This window comes from Amblyomma maculatum, chromosome 1, assembly GCF_055883805.1.
Source record: "Amblyomma maculatum isolate TAMU_Amacu chromosome 1, ASM5588380v1, whole genome shotgun sequence".
In the NCBI taxonomy this organism is placed as follows: Eukaryota; Metazoa; Arthropoda; class Arachnida; order Ixodida; family Ixodidae; genus Amblyomma; species Amblyomma maculatum.
Genome location: NC_139344.1, coordinates 104,403,163 through 104,430,454, shown reverse-complemented (window position 1 = coordinate 104,430,454; position 27,292 = coordinate 104,403,163). Strand labels below are relative to the sequence as shown.

Here is a 27,292-nt window from a genome sequence, read left to right as displayed (position 1 = left end):
AAAGTAGAGTAAGTCCCCTTCTAGAGGGAAAGGGCAAAATGCAGAGGAAGAGAGTAAGACACCAGTCACACGTGTCCCATTCAAAACTCGCTCTTTCTCTCAAATAATCGACCCTCCCCGCATTCTGTAGAGTTCATTACACAAGGCTGTGCGAGTATTTCTTGAGCCTCAGAGGTAAGGACAAAAGCGATACATGAAAAAAACTCCACGTGCATGGCATGCGACGCCCGATCCCGCACGCAGTACCAGATTGAGAGTGGGTTTATAGTGCACAAGCAACATGTTACTGCCCTATTATCTATTTGCTATTTTCCTCCAGTAAATCAACTGTGGAACGCGTCGAGAATTGCAAAGCTTCGGGTGCTTACAACTACTTTCAGTCGAGTAAGTAGACGGTGATGTTACTCGCTCGTAAACAGCGCACGCAAACCATATACAAAGTAATCCGCTCGCAACATTACTGCATTCTCGGATGATTCTTCACACCGAGCGGCAAATAAATGTTTTTCGTAAGCATGAAGTCGCTCGCTAGTTTCGAGCAGCTTTTAGATAAGCATGGTAACAGTAGCAAGGGCATTGCACCTTGGCACTGCACAAATTTGGTTATCTGTGCGTTATTTGTTAAAATCTCCATGCCGCAAGCTTGTATCTGCCCTGTACGTGGGCAACTGTTGGCGTTAACTTTTGTAATTTCATCATGTAATTTCATCATGAAAATTCACGCTTTTAGCTTGCATTAAAATTACAAGCTGCGGCAGTCATGGTGGTTCCGTAGCTAGGGCGACCAGTACAGTCCTGGCCACCGTAACCGCATTTACATGTAGGATAAACACAGAATGCCACAGTGCGCCATGCAGTACGTATATGGAAAATGTAAAGATCATCAGAGAGTTTGGATCCAGAGATGTCGCTCGGCGATACTGAAACTCACATTGCATTCACAATTAGCCGCTTTGAATACAACTAAACCGCTCGGTATAAAAAAAAAAGAAAATGCAGCTCCAATTGAGCAAATCAGCGGCTGTCAACGCGCATGTCGCAGTGGCAATCTTCATCACGGAATAGGTTAAAATAATTTGAGGTGAACACAGCGAAAGCTAGCCATGCAGCATAACCACGAAGGATTTCAAAACAGATCACTCACGCAGCAGCTCACTGCGCATTCATAGAATTACCAAAAGGAAAGAAAAAAATCAAACGTGTTTGAGGAATTATTCACATGGGTAAACACATCTATGCATGCTCCAACAAAGAAACAAGCCTACGCATCACAATATACTAGCCTTTGAGCAGCTAAACAAGTGTTTGCCGCATATCCAATGAGCCGACGTCGACATCTGGCCTTGGTGCTTCACTGAGGCAGCCCACTATTTACGGCAACGCCAAGAAACCCGTGCAAGCTTATTAAACTTCCCTTTCTGTGCCTTTCGGCACATGTCACAGTGACGCAACCGGTCAGCATGGTGCCGTTTTATTTTTAGCAACAGCAAAACGACTCCGCATTATGGTAGGCAAAAGCGACTGAAATGTTTTGCCTACCGCGCGAAAGTCACCAAAGACGACAGCGCCAACCGCAACTTTGTGATGTAGCCAGGGTGAAGGAGGTATGTACAATTCTTTCAAGTGATAACCAGGAGCCCAGAGCACTTGCGCAAAGCACATTGCAAGAAGTACAAAACCTGAGTCACCATCATCATCAGCCTGACTGTACCCACCGCAGGGCAAAGGCCTCTCCCATATTCCTCCAAATAACCCACCCGGTCCTGTGCTAGCTGCATCCACTTGACCCCTGCGAACTTCTTAACCTCACCCGCCCACTTAACTTTCTGCTGCTCCCTGCAACACTTTCCTTCCCTTGGAATCCAGTTTGTTACCCTAAACAACCACTGGTTATCCTCTCTTTGCACTACATGTCCTACCCATGTCCATTTCTTCTTCTTGATTTCCACTTGAATGTCAGTGGTTTCAGTTATTTCTCTGACTCACTCTGCCCATTTCCTATCTCTTAGTGTTACCCTTACCATTTTTCGTTCCATAGCCCTTTGCATTGTCCTCAACCTTTTTCGTTAGCCTCCAGTTTTCAGCTCTGTAGGTGAGTACAGGTAAGATGCAACTGCGGTTATTACCTGTCCTAAGTAGATAAGTCACCATCACTGGAAGGTAACACCCAAAAAATGATTTCCTCTCCTCTCTCCTGATAAATTAAGGACAAGATAATGAATTACTGAGAAACGACACCAGCAACACCACCATGATAAAACAATGAGAGCTAATGGAGGCCTACTTCATCCGAAAAAAGACAATCTGAATGTGTAAATTAGCCTTCGGTTATGCTAGTCAATAAAGAGGTGTCATAGCGCGCGGCGGCGGACACGGCAAAGGCGCACGCTGATGCGCTCTAAGAGCAGCTCATCGCAAACACCTCCCTTTGTGGCGTCGTCGCGTTCCCTCAATGAACTATGCACCACAGAAGGTGGCCCTATCCTCGCAACGAGCAGTGGTTTGAAGACACGCTTTCGAACTTAGAAGACCAGCATTTTTGACAGGCATTCTGTGTTGGACCTGCAACCTTTCGGTACCTTGTAGACCGATGCCAGCCGGCAATGCAGCGTGAATATGCGGCCCTCGTACACGGCCCGTTCCTCCCGACACCTCGGAGAGCTGAAAGGTGGTCCTCCCACAAGCTGATAAGGGCCCAGATTTCGCACTCTGGCCAATGCGCACGTGGTCTTCTGGCCGCATTTTTCTACGCGCACTTTTGCATGCCCGCCTGAGAGGCCTGAATTTCATCAACCGGCTCCATTGACATTTGGCCGAAAATTAAAATGCATAAAAAAAAATAAAACAGCTGAATAAAGTGAGGCGACAGGCAATAGTAAATAGCGAGCAAACACAACAAAACGACAAATGCTGGCACAAGCAAAAAGCAGCGAAGAAAGAACACCAAAGAAAGAACACTGCACTAAACGCACATCTTCTAGTTGACCCTAGCACTTCACAACAAAGATGCGGCTGCTGAAAACGGTTGAAGTCTACTATCAACACTCGAGATTTTTAAAGTTCATTGCAATGCAAAGTTAACGCCTAAATAGAATCATTTAGGCTTAAATATAATACTAAAAAGTATGTTTGTGTCAACATTATTTTTTTTTATTTGGGCCCGCTCGATGGCGCTCAGGTTTGGGCTGCTCCTTTAAGCAGCTAAAGGCCGCTAACGACCGCCGTTCCCGCTACGGGCCTTTCTCGCAACGGCCTCAAGACTTTGCCATGCAGCTGCGCGTCAACTGCCTTCGGAGCAAAGAACCTTAATTCTCAAGGCCTTACAAGTGTTCGTGTGACAGGGGTATTAGTCCTTGTCAAGTGTCATGCCAGTGCGGTTGCCATGGAGACTGCCGCCACTAGCTAGTGGTAGACAGTGACCGATAATGACAGTGGTAGTTAGTGATAGTGATGATGATAATGGCAGCGATGACTATGATGTCACAACCTGGTGACGTCATGACCAGATGTGATGTCATATTCGGTCATGACGTCACTACTGGTCATGACGTCACCCAGGCGATTTATGCATATACGAAGTTGATCCCGCCATGTGTCTGATCCAAGCGTCCGTGCGGCGCCTTTCATTTGATGCTTCCTCGAACGCTGCACCACACAGCATACAGAAGCAGACGCAGAACAGCAGGCATCAGCACGTTTCAAATTACAGGAAAGAAAAGGCACAGTATCTGTCACAATTCTCCGCGGACACCTTAACCAAGCCGTAAGGAACAGGAGGAAGGTGGGAGTGAAAAGAAAAAAATAGGGGGAGGGGGCTTCGGACCCCGCGCAATAAATGTTTTCGCCTCATTGCAGTTTAGCAGTCCATACTGCCCCTAGAATTTTTCAGTAATCCTTCCTACTTGCCTTTCCGCAGTCAATCTTCCTCAAAATAATGCAACGGTACCATCTGTTGTCTTCAGAAAAGATTGCGGCATACACCTACAAGAGACCAAAAAGAAATTTCACTTCATGAGAAATTCATAAACTGAATGAAGAAAGTGAAAAGTACCACACCTAACATTATACAGTGAATTCTTATTGATACGATTGCACTTAATATGATTTTTTGAATAATACTAATTCTTTAACGCACTTTCGTACGGCTAATACAACTGTATTGGCTCAGGGGTTTGGATAATATTGATATGTGACAAAGTACGAGACATTGTTTAGCCTGCTTAAATTTTTGGCAGACTTGAAGTACCCAACCGACAGTAGAGTAATCCGTGCAGAAGAGGATGTTGAACGCGTTATCCGCGATACCCTTGAGAATGTGCCCTACCTTTTCACATTACGGCATGGAGCTGTTCATCTTGCGACATAACGCGGGCACGTCTTGAATGTAGGTAAGACAGAACTCCGTGGGGGATTGGACGCGAGACGAAAGTTCAGTTTTGGCTGTGAAAGCCCATCCAATGGGCTTCCTGAACAAGTCCTGAAGCTTTTGCTGGCAAATTTCCCATGTCACTAGCTCTTGTTCATGATTTTGGAATTACGTGCGAGCTGTTCCCACGAAATAGAAAACGAGATTAGCCAGCATGATGGTCGCGTCCCACTGACTGCTCCTGCTACAGCACTCGTACTCATCCAGCCAATCGTCAATGTCTGGCTTGTCTTCGCATTAAAGATAGGAGGGTGGCGGATGTTCACAAGTACGACTGGCTGAGCTGATGTTGCTGCAGTGGTAGGGTCTGCTTCAGAGGTGATAGTGGCCGTTGTTAATGTGATTCCAGGTAGGTAGCGGCCACTGCGCAAATTCAACTTTAGCAGGGTAAATAGGCTTATCTGTGTGCACGGGGATCTTTAGTCACCTCCACCAAGATGATACGTGGCAAGGTTAGTCCAAGAGTCACAATAGCTGATGACTTGCGTGAATGTACCTGCACCCCTCAGCACCAACCAGAGCTACCACTTCGTCTTCAGTCTCTGTTGTCGATCGTAGTTTTCTGCCTTCTGCAATGTAGCAATATGTAACAATGCGGTCACTAAAACATTCGAAAATCTCTAGTGGTTCTGAGTTCCATGCCAAGAGACGAGATTTCTAGCGGGAATCAATAGTAGCTGCAGATGAAAGCGGAACTTCAGATTTTATGCCAGCTAAAGTGGTAGTGGGGCGGCCTCTAGGAGCAACGTTCGCAGACTGCACGATAATCATGATGACGATCGACTGCTGTTGTTTCTGCCATCTATCCCAGGGCAGAGTAACCATGTTAGAATCACATGGCTAAGAAGCAGCAATTGGTCCATGTGCTGACGACGAGGTACACAGCGTAGGCAGGCCATCGCTGTAATCAGTGCCATGTGTTTGTTGGTTCCTACATTCAGCTTAGGTTTCTTTGTACTTGCGGTTCTTTTGCTTTGGTGAAGTGCTTCACTCATGCGTTTCACCAGGTCTAGGAAACAGAAAGCGTTGCCACTAAAATAGAAACTCAACACCTTTCAAAAACAAAAATTCGTGGAAGAAGCGTGCGAACCTGGCATGCGAACTCTGTTTGCCAGTCTTCAAACTGAATACTATCGCCGGTAAGTGAATGGAAATTCTGAAGGACACCCAAGTTTTCGGCGCCGGTTGAAACAAACAAGGAGCGCGTAGCATGGCGAAATGGAAGAGATTCTCCTGGCATGATTCAAGGCAATGGGCGTGAACACTGAAGGCACCGTTGTTCACGAGAAAGTGGCATGATTCAAGGCAATGGGCGTGAACACTGAAGGCACCGTTGTTCACGAGAAAGTGGATGAGATTGTGCGCTTTTTGGGCATCAATGATTTCAAGGCATCTAGCGGGTGGCTCCACCGTTTCAAAACACGGCATGGCCTGTTGCACAAGACCATTTCTTGCGAAGCGAAGTATGCTGATGAAAATGAGGTCGCCAACTGGCTCTCAGCTCTGCCGGCGGCGATTTCAGAGTACCAACCAAAGTACGTCCTCAATACAGATGAAGCTGGATTGTTCATCAACCTTAAGCCTGAAAAAGTCTCGGCATGAAAGGTGAGACATGTAAGAAGGCAAAAAAAAGAACAAAAAAAGAGTGACTGTATTGTTGTGCTGCAATGCAGACAGGACTGAAAAGCTTAAGCTTACAGTGAGTGGAAAGTTTTGCAAGCCATGCTGCTTCTCCTGTAAACCGTGCCTTGCTGACATTTACAAGGCAAATAGGAAGGCATGGATGACCAGAGCCTTTTTCACAGAGTTCCGCACCCTTCTGCATGCTGGATGCGTGCCGAGAACCGTAAAATTCCTTTTCTCGACAATTTTGCTGCGCACCCTGCTGATACTTCATGACTGAAGAATGCGAAAGTTATTCTCTTGCCGCCCAACTGCACCAATCGCTTACAACCCCTTGAAGAAATTTTTAAGAGTTTATATTAGTGCGACATTTCTTCACATAAATCGACCGGATAGACGAAAGCTTGAAGGTGGACCTTCTTGATGCCATTCATTTTCTGGCTATGTCATGAGATCGTGTCAAACCGGAAACAATTGCCAATTGCTTCAAGAAGTGTGGCTTTTTCTGTGCAGCTGGCGATGCCGTGGAAAACGAGACGACGGCACAGACACTGACATGTCAGATTGTGATGATTTCAACGTAGACGTGTCTCCAGAAGAATCTATTGGCAGACGACTAACTAGTGACATACGAATTACGCAGTATTTAAGATATCACAGCTGATGTTACCGTTGAAGAGGAGAGCGATGAGGACGATCACAACCAAGATGCCGGTGACTGTAGCAGTGATCATTTACCGTTGTTTACTAATGGCGCGCTCAAAGCTTTGGATGCGCTTTGTGGCATTGTCGCACGTGCAGGACTGAGGGATGAAACTGCGACTCGCTTTTATGAGTTTCAGAAGAGCTTGCTGCAGGGCACCAAAAAAAAAAAAAAATCCAGTGCAAAGTGATTGATTTTAGAGTGCTTTAATAAAAGCAAGTTTTGTGCCATGTATGTATGTATTTGTAGTCTTTTGGAGCCTGTTTGGATATAATTTTCAGATAATATATTTTTATTTTCAATGCCCGTGAGAATCGTAACGAGATTCCATTGCAGCTGTTTTATGCACAACCTTCATGTAGCTGGAGCAACTTAGGAAACGCTTGTATGCTCTAACACTTGCACTCATTGTCCACCATGTGCATGCAAGCAGTGGCTGGGCTATGTGCATCACTTGCTGAGCAACTTGAACCATGACAGTATTGAGTTCATTGCATAAAAGTAACTAATGCAGTCATTATCGATGTCCATCGAAAATAATCCCAAAATAGAAATAGGTTGGTTGCTTTATGGGGTTTAATGCCCCAAAGAGACTCAGGCTATGAGAGACGCTGTAGTAGAGACCCCATAGTAGAAATAATTCTATAAAATATCTAATAGTGCAATGTCTAGACTTGGGGATAGAACCTAGGTCCTCTGCGTGCTAGACAGATGCTACCCATTGCCCACAAAGGCTCGCTGTAAGACTGTATTAGGGGGCTTACATGATCCTAGTACAGTCGAACCCGGATATATCGAATTCGAAGGGGGTCGCGAAATAGTTCGATATATCGATAATTCGATATACAGAAATCGGCTTGTGACGGCACTTACGATGCGAAAAAATGACACCGTATTTGTCGCGTAATCAACCCACTCGCATAATGAACCCACCCTCCACTTTTGCACCCGAGAACCTGAAAAAAAAAAAACTCCGCGTGGTGCGGAGTTCGATATATCGAACGACCGGTGAAATTGAGTTCGATATGTGACGCGGCTTTCCTATACTTTTACATGGGATTTTCAAGGCGATATTCCGAGAGTTCGATATAACCAAAATTCGATATATCCAGGTTCGATATAACCGGGTTCGACTGCATATGTACAAACACTGCAGTAACGTTTAATGTCATGTACTGTAATTCGTGTATGACTGCGTAGAAAAGGCAGTATCCCAATACCCTGTTGAAGTGAAGCCTACCCAACCTCAGTTTTTTTCATTCATGCAGTGGAACAGCCCTTAGTGCTCTTGATTTTACAAAAAAAGAAACTATAAGCTTTTGATTAATAAATTTTATAGTTTTATGGTTTTTGAGATTTCAAGAGTCATGAAATTGGTGCACCAAATGTATCAACGACAGCCAGTACTCCTCAAGCTAAAGAAAAACCATATTGCTAAATATCTTAGGTCCAAAAGGCCCCTTCCAAATTTTCACAACAATGAGTGAGTTAAGAAAGTTTCATTGCGCACCGGAGTGGAAGAAGGCACAAGCATTTCAGAGCACCTCGGAGAGCAGTAATAATGCCTTTTTCTAGCAATAGGACGACTTTTGGAGCACGTTTACAGGGTCGTATGACCTTTGATAACTGCTGCTTTCTAATCCCGACATACGAAATCCTCAACATGATTCCTTTTTATATAATGTTCAATGCTTTTCCCAGCAACACACGCATCTCTGAAAAGGTGATAAACGGCCAAAACATGTAAAGATGTTTAAAACAACACAGGCTGACCTAAGCAACAATTCAGAACAGACTAGCAGCAAGTAGAACGCTTGCTTGTGCATTTGATAAGTGAACATCAAGCTTGAAATTAAGCTTTCGCTTATTTCATATATTCAAACACAGTCTCTCCCACTTTGACGCGCTCAAGCAGTGCCACTAGTTTGGAGGTCACATCAATATTTCCCAGCTATCTTGTGCACATCCTTTTTGATCCTATGCCTGTGCTAATAAACTCCTGAGCACTGGTCAGTAGTGCCTTCACAGAGGATAGATGATCCTGAATGGTAGCCTTTTCATCCTTCAGCTTATTTACTTCACTTCCTTCTGCCAGTAGCTTTCTGGACTGATGCTGGGGCTGCTATTTTAATACAAATTTAATGTCATTTCCATTGAATGAGATTCATTCAAAATGACATTTGTTTTCTGCCACACGAGAAAATGTAATGACATGATAAAATGGCATAAGATATCGAATGGGATTGAGGAACTCATTCGAATGAGATCAACGATGACGTGTTATCTCGACACGATTCTGTGAGAATAAACATCGAAAATAAACTGCAAAAGTGCCACAGGCATTATAATACCACCGTGCATCAATAATTTTGTAACTAGTCATTAAATTAAGTGAAACATGCCAAAAGCATTACGAAAAAAAAAGACTGCAATCCTCGCTACCAGCCAACCCACAGCCATCGCACTCAGCCTGCCGCAGTCCATCGACACGGTTTGGTGGATCTCTTTTGCCATCGTAAGAAAAACATGTTAAAATCTGTTGATCTTAAATAATAAGCGCTTGGATAAATTAATCTGAAAAAAATAATAAGTAACCAGAGAGATTTTCATCTCACAGCCCCGTAGCAGCTGCAGTGCTGGTGTGAGGCGGCCCATCCGATCTCATGCTGTAGCTCCGCTACTAATGTCTCGCCAAATGAAATTTCCAAAGCATCGCCCGCTGCGGCTTCGATATGAAACCGTTTAGGCCTAGCGAAGACTAGAGTGTAGCGCACAGCCGAGCGCCGTTGTATGGCGCTCTCACCGGCAGCACCGTTGCGATAAGCTCGCAGCGTCCAGTGTTGCAAGCGTTGCGATTTTGTAGTCTGCATTTTTGAGGAGGCTGGAGTCCGACATTTTTCAACAAGCATTTGCCCCAAACAAACAATCTTGTGAAGACTGGATTCTCGGGCAATACTCAAAGGTGCTATAAAATCGCCGTCGGTCAATACACCAGACACTGCCTATTTTATGTGTTGCTCTTGGCACTTGGATTAGCGTGCAAAGTGTATGTTTTTGAAACAACTCGTGCTTTTTTGCCCACACTGGCGCCAATGCGCACAGCTTCCCTATCCTATCGTAAACAATTGCCACCGACATAGCTGCTAACTTCGTAATGGCTAGTTGTAATCAACAGGTTAGTTAAGAGGCATGCAAGACATGATAATGAATTTAAAGGCTCCCTACGTTCACAGCACAGTCATTTTCTAGCATTTCTGCATCCAATACAATTGCCATCATTTGCAAATTACATTACTTTTGCTCATGTACCAACGCGTCGAAAAAAATTACATTAAACATAACAAATGTCATTCGATAGGAATTACATTAATTTTCCCATGTGGCAGGGGTATACATCTTGACAACAAACTTGAATGGCTTTTAGACACTCCTGATACAGCTTCTAGTGACTGGTACCTTTGGCACAGCACCCAACGTTTCAAGAGTAGGCCTGACAGGTTTGTCATTGACAAAGAGGCTCGACGGTGAATTACTTGCTTGTTTTCATAGCAAAAGGATTAGAACCAATTGGTTTTTGCAGCTAGACGAGTTTCCTAATGGCTCACGGTAGTTTGTGCTGTCTCCTCTCTCCAACAGGGATTCAAAAGGCTTGAAGAAGGTAGTATGTCACATGAACAGTGCATTTTTTCACATTCAGTTACCTCCAATCGTTTGTGGCGCATACTAAATTTACTTGCAAACGAGTACTTCTAAAACAGCTGATAGCGGAATAATTTTTAGCTTTATAACAAACTTTATTGTGCACATGTATATCAGCCAAATTTTTTCATTTCAATTACACAGCAAAAATAGATTTCAATATTTAAAACTTTTTTTTCTGTAAAAAAAGGAGACCAATCTAGGTGTCCTGTGCTGTACATTTATTACAAAACAGCCAAGTGACATGCATTTACTACTACTATATGCATGGCATGCACTAGACACAAAACAAATAGCAGTGGCAAACAAAGCATCACAACACAACACAGAAGACCTTTTCAATCATTCAAAACAAAGAACTATAGATACCTTGTCCAGTTCAGGGTCTGGCTCTCGAGCGGCTGTCGGGCAAAATTCAGCCAATTTAGCTGAGAGTTCAACAGCTTCCTCAAGATCTGAGAGCTGCTGTCCAAAAAAGGATGTTAAATCCTGAACAAAAGATACCAGTAGCTTTACTTTTTCGTCACCCTGCAAGCCAAAGAAAAAGACGAGCACTTGCAGCCAGATACACAGAAAATTATTACCATGCTGAAAATGGCCATTACTAATCTCTCACAGCTGCAGAAAAATGAACAGAATTACTTCAAGTGGGACACATCAAGTACCTACTGGCCACACCAGCGAACATCCACAGCCAAGAAGCTCACAGTAGACGGTAAATACTTTTCCTTGTTTTCCAGTACATACTTTTCCGTGCAGACGATAAATCGCAACTGCTGGTTCCCGCCATCAGTGCTTCTGCACAGGACAGCAACATGGAGCTGGTCACATTTTCCACCTGTGCCCTGTGTGAGCTTCCAAGGCAGACCCAAGGCTATGTCCTTTGTTGGCATCATATGTGCAAAAATAACTTGTGTTGGCTGAAGACATGAACTCAAATCCTGGCCTCGACCTGGCTCAACTGATGAAACAATTTTCAGAAATGGCTATGAATCTCTAAAACCGAACACTTTCTACTCATGCAAAATTAGAAAGCTTTGCTGTCCTTCAATATAAGGTCCAAAGCTATTTAAATGAGGTAGCCAGCCTACAAAACGTGGTTTCCTAACAAGTCCGAGCCTGCAACAACTGAAAGGATATACAAGCTAACAAAACCAAGAAAGAAAAAAAATAAACTCATCGAAACAGGTCCACAGGATCCCATGGTAAAAAAATATTTTGGGAACAATGAAGCATCACATTTAAAAGTGTGACTCTACCGTGGTGATAGCTCCTGTCTGTGGATCCTCGTGTGGATCTTTGGGGATCCTCGTTCACATGCATGCACATTGCTACTCGCATAACCACTAATCTCAATCTGTGCATCTGTTACCTCACACATTAGACCTAAGCAGTTGCCAGCTAAAACATTATACGAACAGCCATCCAACATAGATATAAAACACCACTGTAACTAAGCAGTATGATTATGCCTGCTTGGCCTGAGGTTCGTGACTCTGGCTAGGAACCCAAAGGTCCTGGTAGATTTGATTCCTATCTCACCCAGTCATGTCAGAGCAGCTACCTGAATTGGCAGCTCCTGCCAATTCAGCCATGCCATATGGTCTTGTGAGGTCACACAACCTGCCGCTTAATCAGTGCCAGGCCATGCCTCTTGCCAACTACCACCTGCCAAAGGCTTGTCTACAATTTTTCACTCACCATGCTGCCGCCTTCACCAGGTGACGTCTTTCATTCTTTTTTTGTTCAAACTGCCACTATGCATATATACTATCAAATAATGCTTTCTAGAATGCGTAGTATTATCTCGTCATATTGTCACATTAGGCGGTGCATACGCATAAGGAAAGAAGAAGACTTTCGTGAGTTTGAGAGAAGACGACGTTCAACAGCGTCGGCTGGTGACTGCAGAAAACGTCTGTTTGAAAGCCTTGTCTTCCGTGTCCGCCCTCTGCTACAAGCTAAACTACCCCGTAACAATATTAATGTGTGTAGACCCCTTTCTGTAATGTCCCGTGGGGCAATGCAGGTACCCAATATGTAATAACCAATAGAGGCAAGAATAAACTGCATCTATGCTAGTAGCACGGTTTATGCAGTACCATGACTCCTGCCAGTGATCTGGCAGCCCACCCCTCACTTGCTGATAGGCTAGCTGGCTTCAAATCAAAGCCAAAACCACTGACTAAAATAAGATGTTCAATTCTGTTACCAGCCTACTATCAAAAGAATACTCTCATTAAAATTTAGGCACAGTTGATTTACCCTGCCGCTGTGGTTCAGTGGTTAGGGTGCTTAACTACAGAGCCCAAGGATGCCGGATCCAATCCCGGCTGAGGCGGACAATTTTTGATAGAGGCGAAAAGCAAGGAGCCCATGCGCTGTGAAATGTCAGTGTTCACTGAAGAACCCCTCGTGGCTGAAATTTCTGGAACCCCCCACCATGGCATCTCTCATAGCCTGAGATTAAACCTCACAAACCAAGCCAACCAACCAAACCATAGTTGATTTAAACAATGGTTTAGGCAAAGCAGTGATAGTCACTACAAGGTATTACTTAGGTCGGCTTCACTGTACAACAGCAATGTGCTGCTGTTACAAAGGTACGGCTAACCTGGCACCACATGCGAAAAGTGATCAGAGATCACCATAAGAAATAAATTACAAGGGTTCAACGCTGCTGAACCAAATATTGAGCGAAAACATTAGCTGCGGGTGACCAAGTGTTGTTTTCTTTTTCTTCTTCCTCAGCCCACATATAAAGCCCCGCTTTAACCAAGCTGTACGAATGTGCCTTAGTGGCCTATAGGGGTGTAACGTGAATGCCAGGGTCCTAGCAGGCTGATTCTGACATAACCGTCTTATGTGAAACGAGTGACTTAAGATGGCAGCTCCTGCCAACCGCTCGAGTTGATAGCCCAGCTCTCACCCTAGTGTCACGTGGGGTGTGACGTCACAGCGTCACGTGGGTAAGACGTGGCTACCAGCCGCGGTGCGCTGAAGGCTAGAAACCTAGAGTAATATTGCTTTCGCAATAAAAGTGCCACTGGGAGGGGCACGGCGTGTCAATGGCTATATCGAACAACCTACAGAAGTGCAGTTCTAGAAACCGCAAAACTTTTCTATACTCTAAAACAGGACTTCTGAAAGCAAAACCGGAGTGTTTGAGACTAAATGTCAGCAAATAAGACCAAATGTTCCCTTGCATATCAGACCAATTTTTCATAAGAAATATATTGCTCACAGTGGCCACCTATGAATAACCCTACCATGAATGAGGGTAATGCCTTCAAAACAGCTCCAGCACATACCCCTCAAAACACATTATTTATGTGAAGGGCTTCAGGAAATCTTTCAAATGGTGAGAGCAGCACATTACCAAAACTGCAAGCTGATTGCATTTAGGAAGAAAGCAGATGGCCAATGTCAAGAAACAAGCAAAAAAAAAAAAAACTATATGACTACAGGCTTGGGGAGATGATTTGAAATGATCTGACTTGCAGCAAGGTAAGGATCAGAATTTTATCCTTTTATCCCACAGAAGGTGAGCACCAGGTAAAAGAAAAAAACTGATCCTGGAGTCTTCCAATAAGTGTACAGATCATTAAAGTTTTCTTAAAGTCTGGTATGCACTGGAGCTGCCACAGAGCACCCCTGGTTACCTAAAGGTATCAAAAAGGCACCAGTCCAGTGCTCTACAAAGATATCACAGCTGAGAAATATGTTTCTGTATAGTCGTAAGTTTATGTATACTTATGACTATTAAGACACCTTTCAAGTGAAATTATGTGCAAGACAATGGTGTGGTGGAGATATTTCAACACAACCTGGCGGTCAAATTCGGCGGTCAAGGCAACAAAAAATCAAAGAATGTTCCTACTATGATTCACTATGATTATCATACATCCAAGTTTAATTCGCAGCAGCATTCACATGAAAATAATCTGCAAAACAGCTGCTATGCACCTCTCCACCCAAATGCCCTTCATAAAGTGAGAAGGGGAAGTGTTCTGGAAAAGCAGTGCAAGAATGAAATGACTACCAGAAACAGGTGAACATTTCCACGAAATCACTTCTGAAGAATACATGCTATATAAGGCGAGCGTACTAAAATGCTGTCCGACGCTGATGACGAAGAGCCTAGAGAAGTACCAACAATTGCACAAAAAAGAACTTGCTACGCTTGCTCTGCAACAAAGTGAAATGCAGAGGTGACGACCAACCGATGCATTCAGTAATTCGCGGACACTTTTGTCAGGCCAAATGCCAATGCCAGGCCAGCAAACATGACCCCTTTTATATTTTTTTTTTTGCAAAGTAGTAAAACTCATTTTTTCATGGGAATTCCTTTGAATTTATTACAAAAGCTCCCCTTATGCAGTGGACCATTTGTTAACAGTGCCAGTTGTTACCGGTCCTCCTTTTAGTGACCCGGTCATTGAAATTTTCAGCATTTTGTTTGGCTTGAAACTTCCCTTATCTCAACATTTTTTTTTTTTTTTTTTTTTTTTTTCAGATTTTAGAACTTCGAGTTAATGAGGGTTTACTGTATAGACCAACACCATGTTTACAAACAAAAAGTATGTTCACAACGCAGCGGCAGACTGGGGTGAAACTAAGCAGTTTAGCGCCCATAGGTATGCATGCAAGTGAAAGTTTTCAAATCAGTTTTCTAATTGCATGAGGCACGTATGATGTTCGGTGCAGAGCAACCATGAACATCCTAGAAAAGACTGTCGAAGCATGAACCACCATTTCAAAGACGAAGTATTTTTGAAACACCGCAAAACGTACAGGGGTGCAAGTTGGGAGGGCAACCCATAGAAACACATGTAAACACCGCAACATTTTCCCCCTTTCATGAGCCCCAGAAGAAGTAGCCAGTGGTTAAACATTGGCGAGAGCTATGCTACCTTATTACAGACACAGTCTGTTTTTAAAACGCCGCTAAAGCTATGTTTCAAAGGCATACATACTGCCGATAGGTTTGCTATCCACTGGGTGCTTCTCCAAATCACGCAAAATTATCTTGTAGCCTGATGTGCTGTATGCACTGAATTTGCTTACTAATAACAGTCATTTAAGATGTGTAGCCTAAGCAAAGCTACAAACAAAAAGCAATCAAATCGCATACGACAGCGGCGTTCACAAAGGCTACTTGTGTGAGCAGATGGGCCATTTTGGTCCGCTGCTACTGCTGCAATGTTATCTTACTGGCGCCGCCATGTGACGAGCTCGGGAGACTGGCACCCGCTCGTCTTCTTCACTCTCAGTGCTCGCCCGCCAGTCGGTTCCGTGCCTTCTTTTGCTGGTGCCTTTGCATAGGTGAAAGTAAATCGGCCTACCCAGTTTTACTGGCGACTGTGGCATTTTTGGTGGAGTTTCCGGGCTCATCCCACGTACGAAGATCCTCTGGGTGCCTCCTACGCCCATCTACACGACACCTGCACACAAGGCGAGCCGCCGCTTGAGAGACTTAGCTCCCGAGTGTGGTCCCCTTGTTTCCCCACCACGAACCATGATGACTACAGCGGCAAGCCAGACCATTCAGCTTCCCGTGAGTGCCCAGACGCTGATCTGCCATACACTGCGTATGCCCACGCCGTTCCATGGCGACACGTTTGAAGACGTTGAGGACTGGTTTACCAGCTACGACCGGGTCGCTGTGTTTAATGCATGGGATGAGGAGCGGAAGATGCAGAATGTTTATTTCGCACTAGAGGATGCCACCAAGATGTAGTTCGAAAACCATGAGGCTACCATTACCACCTGGCAGGATTTCCAACGGCAGCTGCTCGGAACATTTGGCAGCGATGCAAGAAAAGAGACCCGATCACAACGGCCTAATGAGAGTGTCGCCATGTTTGTCGAAGAAATGACTCAGATTTTCAACCGGGCGGATCCGGCCATGTCTGAGGCAAAGAAAGTGCGCCACCTTATACCAGACGTCAAGGAGCAGCTGTTTGTTGGCATTGTACGTGACCCTCCTTGTACTGTGGCAAAGTTCACGAAGGAAGCAACAAGCATTGGGCGTGCCCTGAATTAGCGATTTGTGCATTTTGATCGCTTTGCGAACATCGCTGCTGTGGACTTCCGCTTGCCGATTGCCGGAAACGACAGTGAAGCCCTTCGTGAACTCATCCGAAGCATTGTGCGCGAAGAGCTGCAAAAGCTGCAAAAGCTGCCCTCTCTCAACTACTGCGTGTTGGGGGCATCTCTGATGTTGTGCGCGAAGAGCTCCGCCAAGCAGTGCCATCAGTACCAACACCTCAGCCGCCTGCGCTGTATATCCTGAAGTACAGCGACATATTGCGTACCCCTACGTCATAACCATCGGAACCTTGCAACCCTGCTCCTCCCGCTCGTCCTGCGCCCCGATATCCAGTTTCGACTGGTGTGCCTGATGCTCGACCACCCGTTTGCAAAGCCCACGCGTGGCGCACGCCGGACAATCAACCTTTGTGCTTTCACTACGGCGAAGCCGGTCACATACAGCGCCACTGCCCGTACTGTCGGATGGGCTTGCGTGGATTTTCACCGGAAGCCCCTCGGCCGCGCTAAGGCGAAGGACCTCGGGACATCGACCAATACCTCAGTAACAACGTCCCACCTGCGTCCCTCCAGCGACGCCAGTCCAGGTCACCATCACCACGACAGTTTTCCCCCAGCCGCCGTTCTTCCTTCAGGCAGTCCCCAAGCCTGCGCCGGGAAAACTGAAGACGGCAACCCTCGAGGGTAGGGCCGCCGTCGATGAACACTACGACCAACATCCTCCGCTCACCGATTCGATCACACAGACCGACCTCCGACCCTTCACTCCGACTAACAGTCCGACCACTTTTCGACGACCACCAAAGCTTTGCTCCGACGCCCCCAATCGACGCACCGCATGACCAATGAGTCCGACGACCTCCCGACGATCACAGAAGCTTACCTTCGATGCCGCAATTCGACGCAACGAACGACCCTTCAGCCCAATGATCCCTGCCACGTCGCACTTCCGCCAAGATACCGATCGTTGTTGATAACCACCACACGACTGCCCTTGTAGATACCGGCGGTGATTTTTGCGTTATGAGTCATGGCCTTGCTACCATCCTGAAAAACATCCTGACTCCTTGGCATGGAGCCCCGATAAGAACAGCCGGAGGGCATGTGGTAATGCTGCTCAGAGTGTGCGCCGCTCGCGTTGAGATTCGTCACGTAATTTTCTCGTGTTGCTTCGTTGTGCTAGCAGAGTGCTCCAAGGATCTGATTCTCAGCCTTGATTTTTTTAGAGAAAACGACGCAATCATCGACCTCCATGACTTCATGATGACTTTTTCCACTCACCGCGCAATTTCCGACACCTACACAAAGCACAGCGACGACTACACAGGCAGGCCAGTTTTCAGAGTCTGCGACGACCATGTCACTCTACCTCCATGCACCAGCTTGTTTGTTACAGTGCAGTGCGACAACCCTCCCGCCCTTCAAGGCCTCACGGAAACGAACATGAATTTATTGTTGAGCCTACAAGTCTGTGTCGCTCGGGGGGTCTCTGCCTTGAGTAATAAACGAACTGAACTGCTTTAACAAACTTTAGTGCCGAATACCACCATTTACCGCAAGGTACAGCCATCACTTATTCTGACGAAGTCAGTGCGCCCTCTGCCCACTGCACCCTTTCGCTGCTCAACGAGAACCCTCCCGAGAGCACTGGACATACTGTTCAAACTCAAACTGACGTGAATCCTGCTTTGTCTCTTACCCAGAAACGCCACCTTCAAGCAATTCTGGACACTTACCGTGACTGCTTTGCCGTCACATCCAAAGTGAAACAGACGTCAGTAACCAAACATCGAATTATAGTTGATCCCACCGAGTGCCCTATCCGCCGACACCCCTACCGAGTTTCGGCGAACGAACAAGAGGCTATTCGGGCGCAGGCTGATGAAATGTTCCGCGACGATGTGATCCAGCCGTCCAGTTCTGGTCGCTAAAAAGCATAGAACACTCAGATTCTGTGTCGACTACAGAAGGCTCAACAAAATTACGAAAAAGTATGTCTACCCATTGCCTCGAATCGACGACTCGTTCAACCGACTCCGCCATGCCCGATACTTTTCATTGCTCGATCTATGTTGTGGGTACTGGCAGATTCAAGTCTATGAATGTGAACGAGAGAAGACCGCGTTCATTGCTCCTGACGGACTGTACGAATTTAAGGTGCTCCCCTTCAGTTTGCGTTCTGCTCCAGCAACCTTTTAAAGAATGATGGACACTGTCCTAGCCGGCCTGAAATGGCAGACGTGCCTCGTCTACCTTGACAACGTTGTCATTTTCTCTGCGATCTACGAGGAGCACCTTAAATGATTGACGGCCGTGCTAAATGCCATCCGCGTGGCTGGGCTCTCACTAAAACCAGAAAAATGCCACTTTGCATTCCAACAGCTCAAGTTTCTGGGTAACGTCATGAGCGCTAAAGGCCCGTTTACACTAGGCCGACGCGACGCCGATGCCGACTCGACGCCGACGTCGGTGGTCGGCGAGTCGGTCGGCCGATCCTGTCGTTGATGCACCGGTCAGTCCCACTAGGCCGACAACGACGCCAGCATGACCAACGACCGCCTGTCGTCGTAGTGGGACAAGTTCCCAGACCAGTGACGCCAACGAAACGCATCGGCCGACGGTCACCCGATCAGTTCTCGGCAGATCGTCGAGCAAGCGAAAATGAAAGGCCAACGAACGACGTACTGTGCATGGCTGCGCTTCCCTGTGTCATATACATTCTAAAATATAGGCATGGAAGGATGGTGTTTCATATTATCACACTTCGACACTCTCGGGTGTGCTTTTTTCGTTGAACATGAGTCGACGCCGGCCCCGTTGAAGGCGAGTAGGCCTAGCGAGCCCGCAGGAATCGTGTGTGTGATTTCAACGATCGTGGGGAGCAAATTATCACGTTTGAACGAGTGTAAACGGTCATCGAGGGTAGGTTTGGTTATAGTGACCTAAGAACGATGTTTGCTTTTATCGCAGGACACTGGTACAGAAAGCCGTAAGCGCCGGCGTAACCCGGTCTGCCGAGCAATGTTGAGGGCGGCTGGTAGTAGTCGGCAGCACTCGTGGGACACAAATAATACCGTTTTAATTCATGCAAATGGTAGCCGAACATACTTCCGGTTAAAAGGAATCAGAATCGAGCATTGATGGCATCGAAGAAAGCAAATACAATTAGCAGGAAGCGCCGCTCTCGTGCGATGTCAACAACCAAATCCCAAACATTTCTCATGCGGTATATCGCCTCATCGTCGGTTCTTGCGGCGTTATCGCGTTGCGTAAATGCGTAATGTGCAGCCGTAGCAAGGGAAAAGAAAATACCCGAGTAAAGTAGAGCCCAGCAGGCGGCTGTATTGCCATGAAAACGAGCAGCGTGTGTGTATGCACACAGATGTAAACTGCAGCCGCAATGGCATGCACTCGTCGTCATCGGCGCATTCCCAATAAAATTTCTCGAATGGCAAAGCATTTACTATTATCATGAAGTATTCATTTAGCGAACACGTGCGCTATTTGGTGAACAAGTGGCAAAAAGCGAGAAGCAGGTATCGAAATCAGTGGCCCGGGGTCTGCAGCAGACGAGAGATGCAGTTATGGGCGGGGCGAGGTGAAGGCAGCGACTGCTATTGGTCGGCGCGGGCAGTGAGGCATCGCGTCATCGTAGTGTGACTAGGAAATCGGCCGACGGCAGCCCGATCGCTTCCCTCTCGGCGATGGCCGACCAACATCCCCGTCGGTGAACCATCGGCGCGCTGTCGGCGTCGGCGCCGTGTGACAAGCACGACGACCACGCAAAAAACGCGTCTGGCGATGGTCGGCCGACATAGATCGGCCTAGTGTAAACGGGCCTTAAGGGAATTAGCCCTGATCCAGAGAAGACGGCTGCCGTATCTGCATTCCCGACCTCCACTAATAAAAGTTCTGCGAGTCAGTTTTTGGGCCTCTGTGCATATTACAGGAAATTTGTGCACGACTTCTACCGGATAGCGGAACCATTAACTCATCTAACAAAGGATAACCAGCCTTTTATCTGGGCCAACAAGCAGCAAAGGGCCTTCGAGAAGCTTCGCGAGCGCCTCCAAACGTCCGTACTTGGCCACTTCGACGAGGAGGCCGACACAGAACTGCATACCGATGCCAGTAACGTTGGCCTCGGTGCAGTTCTCGTTGAGTCGCAAGATGGCGTTGAGCGGGTGATCGCTTACGCCAGCCGCACCCTGTCTCATTCCGAAGCGAATTATTCTACTACCGAAAAGGACTGTCTTGCAGTTGTGTGGGCGGTAACAAAATTAGGCCGTATTTGTATGGTCGGCCGTTTAGAGTGGTCAGCGACCACCAGAGTGGTTAGCGAACCTTAAAAATCCTTCAAGCCGGTTAGCCCGCTGGAGTCTCCGCTTACAGGAGTTCGATGTCACTATTGTGTACAAGTCCAGCAAGAAACACAGTGATGCTGACAGTCTATCCCGAGACCCTACCCCGTGTTCTTCAATTGAAACAGATGACTCCGTTCTCAGCGCGCTCACGACGCCAGATCTCGCTCAACAGCAGCGAGCCGACACGGAACTGCGGCCCCCGATCGATTATCTTGAGGGAACCGCCTCATCACTGCCTCGCCTTTTCACGCGTGGCCTGCCATCGTTCTGCTTGCGTGGTGGCGTCCTCTACAAGAAAAACTGCGCTTCCACAGACATTCAGTATCTGCTGGTGGTCCAAATGTCGCTCCGTACCGACGTTTTGCAGGCATGCCACGACGAGCTTTCTGCCAGACATCTCGGTTTTTCTCACTCCTTGGCACGAGTACAACAAAAGTACTACTGGCCCAAGCTTGCCGCTATTGTTCAGCGCTATGTTAGGACGTGCCGTGATTGCCAACATCGGAAGACACCACCTGTCAAGCCGGCTGGCCTGCTGCAGCCTATTGTTCCTCTGCGAGTACCTTTTCACCAAGTCGGTATGGACTTGCTCAGGCCATTTCCTACGTCATCGGACAACCGGTACATTATAGTCGCCACTGATTACCTTACCCGCTACTGTGTGACAAAAGCTCTTCCCAGTGGCACGTCTACTGATATTGCGAACTTTTCCATCTTTAATCTAGTCTTTCGTCACGGTGCCCCTGCGATCGTTTTAACTGACAGAGGCACGGCATTTACTTCAGCTCTAACCCAGGAAGTGATGCGCCTCAGTGGCACTTGTCATCGCAAAACAACAGCTTACCATCCTCAGATGAATGGCCTTACTAAGCGACTCAATAAAACCATCACCGATATGCTTTCTATGTACGTCGACGAAGGCCATAAGAACTGGGACCAGATACTACCGTATGCAACATTTGCGTATAACACCGCAGTCCAGGAAACGACCCGCTTTGCACAGTTTCGCTTGGTGTACGGTCGCGAAGCTGCCCCCATGCTGGACGCAGTGCTACTGCCAGATGTTGCCCACCCATTATTGCCAGTGCTGACCAATTCGTGCAGCATGTCGAGGCCACTCGCCAGCTGGCTAGACTGAGAGTCTGGACACAGCAAGCTAAAGATGCTCGACGTTATAACCTTTATCACAGGGAGGTAATTTACAACCCTGGTTTGGGTGTGGACACCTGTTCGCCAGCGGGATCACTCCGAGAAGCTTCTGTGCCGCTACTTCGGCCCGTACGAAGTACAACGCAAACACAGCGACGTCACTTACAAAGTGATCCCACAAGGAACTGTTCGCTCATTCCGATGGCAAGCACAATCAGAAGTCATACATGTCGCCAGGATGAAGCCCTTCCACTCCCACGAGGTCAAGCTACATGTGTCTTTTTTTTTTGGCTTCCTTTAACTGCTTTATGTGAACGCAGCATCCTTGCCGACTACGGTTATCCGACACTCGGCATCGGGACGATGCTTTTTCCACCGGCAGGGGCAATGCCGCAATGTTATCTTACTGGCGCCGCCATGTGGCGAGCTCGGGGGGGAATGGCACGCACTCGTCTTCTTCGCTCGCGGTGCTTGCCTGCCAGTCGGTTTCGTGCCTTCTTTTGCCAGTGCCTTTGCGTAGGTGAAAGTAAATCAGCCTACCCAGTTTTACAGGCTTCTGTGACAATCTACCGTGCTGTGCAGCACAGTTTTCAAGAGAGAATGTAGCCTGTGCGGCAGCACGTCGGACAACAAAGAGAAGCTGTCGCGATTGCGAGAAGCACCCAGCGGATAGCTAGTTTTTCACGATCATGTTGGGCTTTGCAATGCACATTTATCGAAGCACTTAAAAATTGATGGGCATCAAAATGACATAGTATACTTCGTCAGTCTTTCTTCAAGACATAAGCTAACTTTTAACCATCTGCCGTGTTTATACGTGATCTAAGAAAAGTAAAAATTATCTAATAGATTTCTCGCTTGCATGTGCTTCTATGGGCTGTACTCCCGACTTGTACCCCCTTTGATTTTGCGGTGTTTTAAAAAATACTCCTCATCTATATGAGGCTTCATAGTTTCAAAATATGTTCTACAATGATCATAGTTACTCTGCAATGAATGACGACTTCATAGGCACACTGTGAAATCAAAAAACTGCTTTAAAATCTATTCCTACAGACACTAAGCCTTCTTTTCATCCCCAGTCAAGCCAGCCTAGCGAAAGCAGCGCCACTGCACCGTGCTTGCGTCACGGATCAGTGTTGGTCTATACTGAATATTCCACTGAGAAGTAGTTCAGCAAACGCGATTATAACTTTTACAATTTAGCATGAGATTTTTAATAAGATATTTTTATAGTTCATCATAAGCAATCATTCAATAAGTCTCGACATCGATTGCAACATCACTCGAGATCCCATTACGGCGCCAGCAGCAAAGGGCAGCCGCAAAAAAAGCAGGAAAGCTGTTGCTTTATTTTTGTCTACCTCTCTCCCTCTGACAGCATCCTAACATTTTCTCCCCACCCCCTTTCCCTTCTTCCTCTTGTCACCGGCCACTCGGTAGCCTTAGATTTCATCCACACAATGAATCCGAGTGTGCTACATATAATGGTGCATGCCATAAAAATAAAACATAAGATCTTCTCAGCTCCGGCCTTTCCCTACCTTGCTTGGCAAAGGTAGCTGCGGAATGTCATTGCTCTTAACTCTAATACATGGCCCTCCCCAGTTTTGGGAAGCCTACATTTAAATCTGCAAGCTTTAATACCCAGCATACTACTGCTTGCAACAATCTCCATACTTACAGCATCTGTGGAGCTTACAACCTCCGAGAACACATGGCGATTTTTCTTCTGTTGCCGAGTGCCTGTGCAAAGAAAATCATGCATAAAACAAAATTTGTGCCACAACCACAAGAGCTATATGTCAGTAACACAACATGCTGTTTTTACTCGAATGTAACGAGTTTTTGCTAAGGTTTTTCGGCTTTCAAAGTTGCCCTCACGTTACAATCGAATACCATAATTCGGCTAACCTAAAGCAGCGCCGTGGTGCAGCCATTTTGAAGCCATGACCACTCAGGTTTAGTTTCCACAGTTTATGATTACGCTGGCAACATGGGTACCAAGGAGGGTAAATCAGAAAAATCTCAAACTATACAAACTCATACTGTTGTGTTTTGCACTTGCTGGCTCAGGATCCCGCTATCAGTGCTATCCTGCATTTGTTGTCAATCTGTGCCATTCATCAAATATGCCATTGGGGTATATTGGAGAAGCCGACCAGACTGCAATGTACCTGTACACAGTGTAGGTGCCCTTAAGTTTGCATTAGGACTACTGGCAATGAAAAAACCAGACTAAAGGTGATGATGGTAAGCCTGGCAGATGGCCATAAGCTGTTGCCATACATCATTTTTTCAATGCAAGACGCTACCTAAGGAGACGTACCAAAAAATTTGAGGTCTACTGCCAGGAGAAGGGGTGGATAGAGACATCAGTGGTAGTCGACTAAATAAAAACCGTGTGGTACCGTCGACCACGTGCCCTTATGAAACATATAGGCAGGCATCATGTTTGTGAACAAAGGTGGCGCTGCGATCGGCAGCGACATGGGGTATAGGCAAAAACGCAGCGTGCCTACACTGTGCCAAGCGACGCCGCCTTCGAAACCAATTCGCGCGTGCAAATATTCTGGAGCATAAGCTTCGCTTGTAAGTAGAAATAGTTTGGTCTATGCCTGGACAGTAGTTCAGAACTTTACTAGCAGATTACTGCTGGAATTACCTGGAGAAGGGCACTGCATGCATTGGCTTCCTTCTCCGTGGCCTCAATAGCGCTCGGCTACGGTGAGCGACTGTAGTAATGTTATACTGTAGTGACTGACAAAATTAAATGAAAACGAGAAATGCAATGTCTAAGAAAAACTTCCGGGCCTACTGTTAGAGCATGCAAGGACGGTAATATGAATGAGCGGAAGTGTGTTTTTCATATGACGACTATTTTAAAAGGTACGTTTTCTGCTGCTCCAAGCACCTTCACTCTAAAGAGCAACATTACCGGCAACTATACTGAAGTAGAAATCATTTTTCTAGCTCACTGTACCTGCAACTTGTCATAAAATGTTGCTGAATAAGAAGAACTAAATCTTCTAGTTCTTAATTGTAACATTCACCTAGTGATACTGCAACTTGTTTAATCCTGCTCAGTAAAAAAATGTTTGACGTCTGTTTAATCGCACAGACATAGCTAAGGTCATTTGCAGGTTAATATATACATAAATTGACCCGTAAGAATGCTCTATTCTTTTTTTTTTTTTTTGCTATGAGCGCAAATTCAGTGTTCTTCACGATGTCCACGATCGCTTGCATCGGATATTTCGCGATCTCCTGAGCATTATTTATTATATTGGAAAATTTTTAATTCAAATGTGCATCACCTTATTCTACTTATTTTTCATCCCTCAAAGCCAATTCCACTTTGGGACATAAAACTCAACGTCCCGTGTATACCATACTTAAGTATCTTGCTCGATCAGAGCTGGTTGTACCTGCTTAATTCGTTCATTATGATCTTAATGATCTTCAAAAAGAAAATTTAATACTCTGAGAAATAGCGTGCTTGACTTTGTCCGGATCCTAACGATTTTAATTTGATTTCTAAGATCATTGATGAAGAGTCACTCGTTGAAATTCAGGAAAGTGAAAACAGAAAAGCTACTTCCCAACCCTGGGCCTGTTTCAGCAATATCGCACTGGAGTGACCGCTCAAGGTAACTGCAGTTGCCTTCGCAGCAGCTTTTGAGTTCTTTTCTGTACGAAAATGCGCACGGGCAGAACTGCAGGTGAATGGAACTCACAGCGCGGTTTCCCTAACTTCGATCAAGGTCATATATCATATGCACACGGAATATCACGTCTAAACTTATTCTTATAGCCTGGTAGTATATACACAAAAACGTGCACGAGCTGCAGGCATGTGTTATTGCGCTATTCAACGTGTGGCCGAAAAGCAATCACGACAATTAAGAATTGCAAACGAACTGATCAAGTTTCAGTGCAGAAGTGCGACGGACGTTAGCTGCCAAGGTGATCCGTCGCCGAAGGGTCTACAATTGTCGCGCTCAACGCCTCTGCCATTCGCTCTCATCTTACTCCGACCGCAAGAAACAAGTGAAAACAGGTGCCATCTTCTTTTTTGTGTCTTGTGGCACAACCAAACGCACCACAGCTTGCAGGAATATCGGGAATTAAGCTCGAAAACACAACAAACGCTGCGCATCTAAAGCAGACGGCCTATGCTTTTGCCTACACCGCGAAAGTCACTGCTGTCGTCAGCGCCGCCGCATCTCCACTGACGTCACGGGCTGACGCTTGTCTATAGCCTCAGTCCTGGTATAGTGCCTAGAATATACAGTCAAACCCGAATATAACGAACTCGGATAGAGCGAATTATGTTTTATATCGAACACTCGAATTTCCGCTAGCATTATGCATATAAAATGTATTTTTTATAACGAACTACACATCGGATATAGCGAACTCAGCGCACGCGATCGGTCGCCAAACGCCTGCCAACAGGCGGGCCTTTGTGCCGGCTCCGAGTTCTCTCCGGGCAGCCCACGTTGCCGGGCCGCAATACTTCTAGCGCATGCCGTTGTCAGATGGGAGGGGGATTGGCGACGGCTCCGTTCCCCAAGGTCTCACACAGCGCATACGTCATCACCCGCCCGCTAGGGTGCTTCTGCTGCTTCTGCGCCAATGCCACGCTTCCGTAAAACGCAGGAGGGGCTCTCTACAGCAGCTTCCACGAGGGACCCTCCTGTACGCATGCGCGGCCGTCGCCCGGAGTAGTGTGAGTAGCCTTTAAAATCCACGCCATCGGCCAGCCTCTCTTTGCAGCGCTCCTATTCGGCAGCTGCCTACCATGTTATCAAAGACGTTCGAGCAGCTCCGGACCTATTGTGCTTCGAGAAAGAAGCAACACCGGCCAGAACTGGTTTCAAGTTTGGGCGAAGGGAAGGCAGCCTCCGAACAACGAACGCGTCAGTGGCGAACTTTCCCGCATCCTCGGAGCTTTCTTTGTTCGCGTTTGCAAGTCGTGCTGCTGCTATCCTCACAATTCCGGACGTGCCTACGTTGCTGCTGGCTTGCATTCCGGCGCTACATCCTGCAAGATGACGACGAAGCAGCGGCGTGCCCTACCACTTTCCGACAAGCTGGAGATAATTCGCCGCGTTGGCCGCGGCGAAAAAAAGTCTGACGTTGCCGCGCATTTCAAAATTCCGCGGAGCACGTTAAGCACCATTTTGAAAAACCAGTCGGCCATCAGAGGCAATGCACAGGAACGACCAAATGGTGACGGCTTTCGCCACCGCAAGCCGGCTTACGACCAAGTAG

The 27,292-nt window shown here is 46.5% G+C and overlaps 1 protein-coding gene across 1 annotated transcript in view; it reads right to left on the bottom strand.

The window, feature by feature from the left end:
- The window catches only part of LOC146203401 (serine/threonine-protein kinase 31-like), a 237,328-nt gene that overhangs the window by 169,793 nt on the left and 40,243 nt on the right, over nt 1–27,292 (bottom strand). Inside the window, exons 3-5 of the mRNA XM_084588737.1 lie at nt 23,700–23,761; nt 10,821–10,979; nt 3,907–3,981 (exon numbers count right to left, since the gene is read on the bottom strand). Of these exons, the coding sequence (XP_084444863.1) occupies nt 3,907–3,981; nt 10,821–10,979; nt 23,700–23,761 (296 nt within the window). The remainder of the gene's footprint in view (nt 1–3,906; nt 3,982–10,820; nt 10,980–23,699; nt 23,762–27,292) is intronic.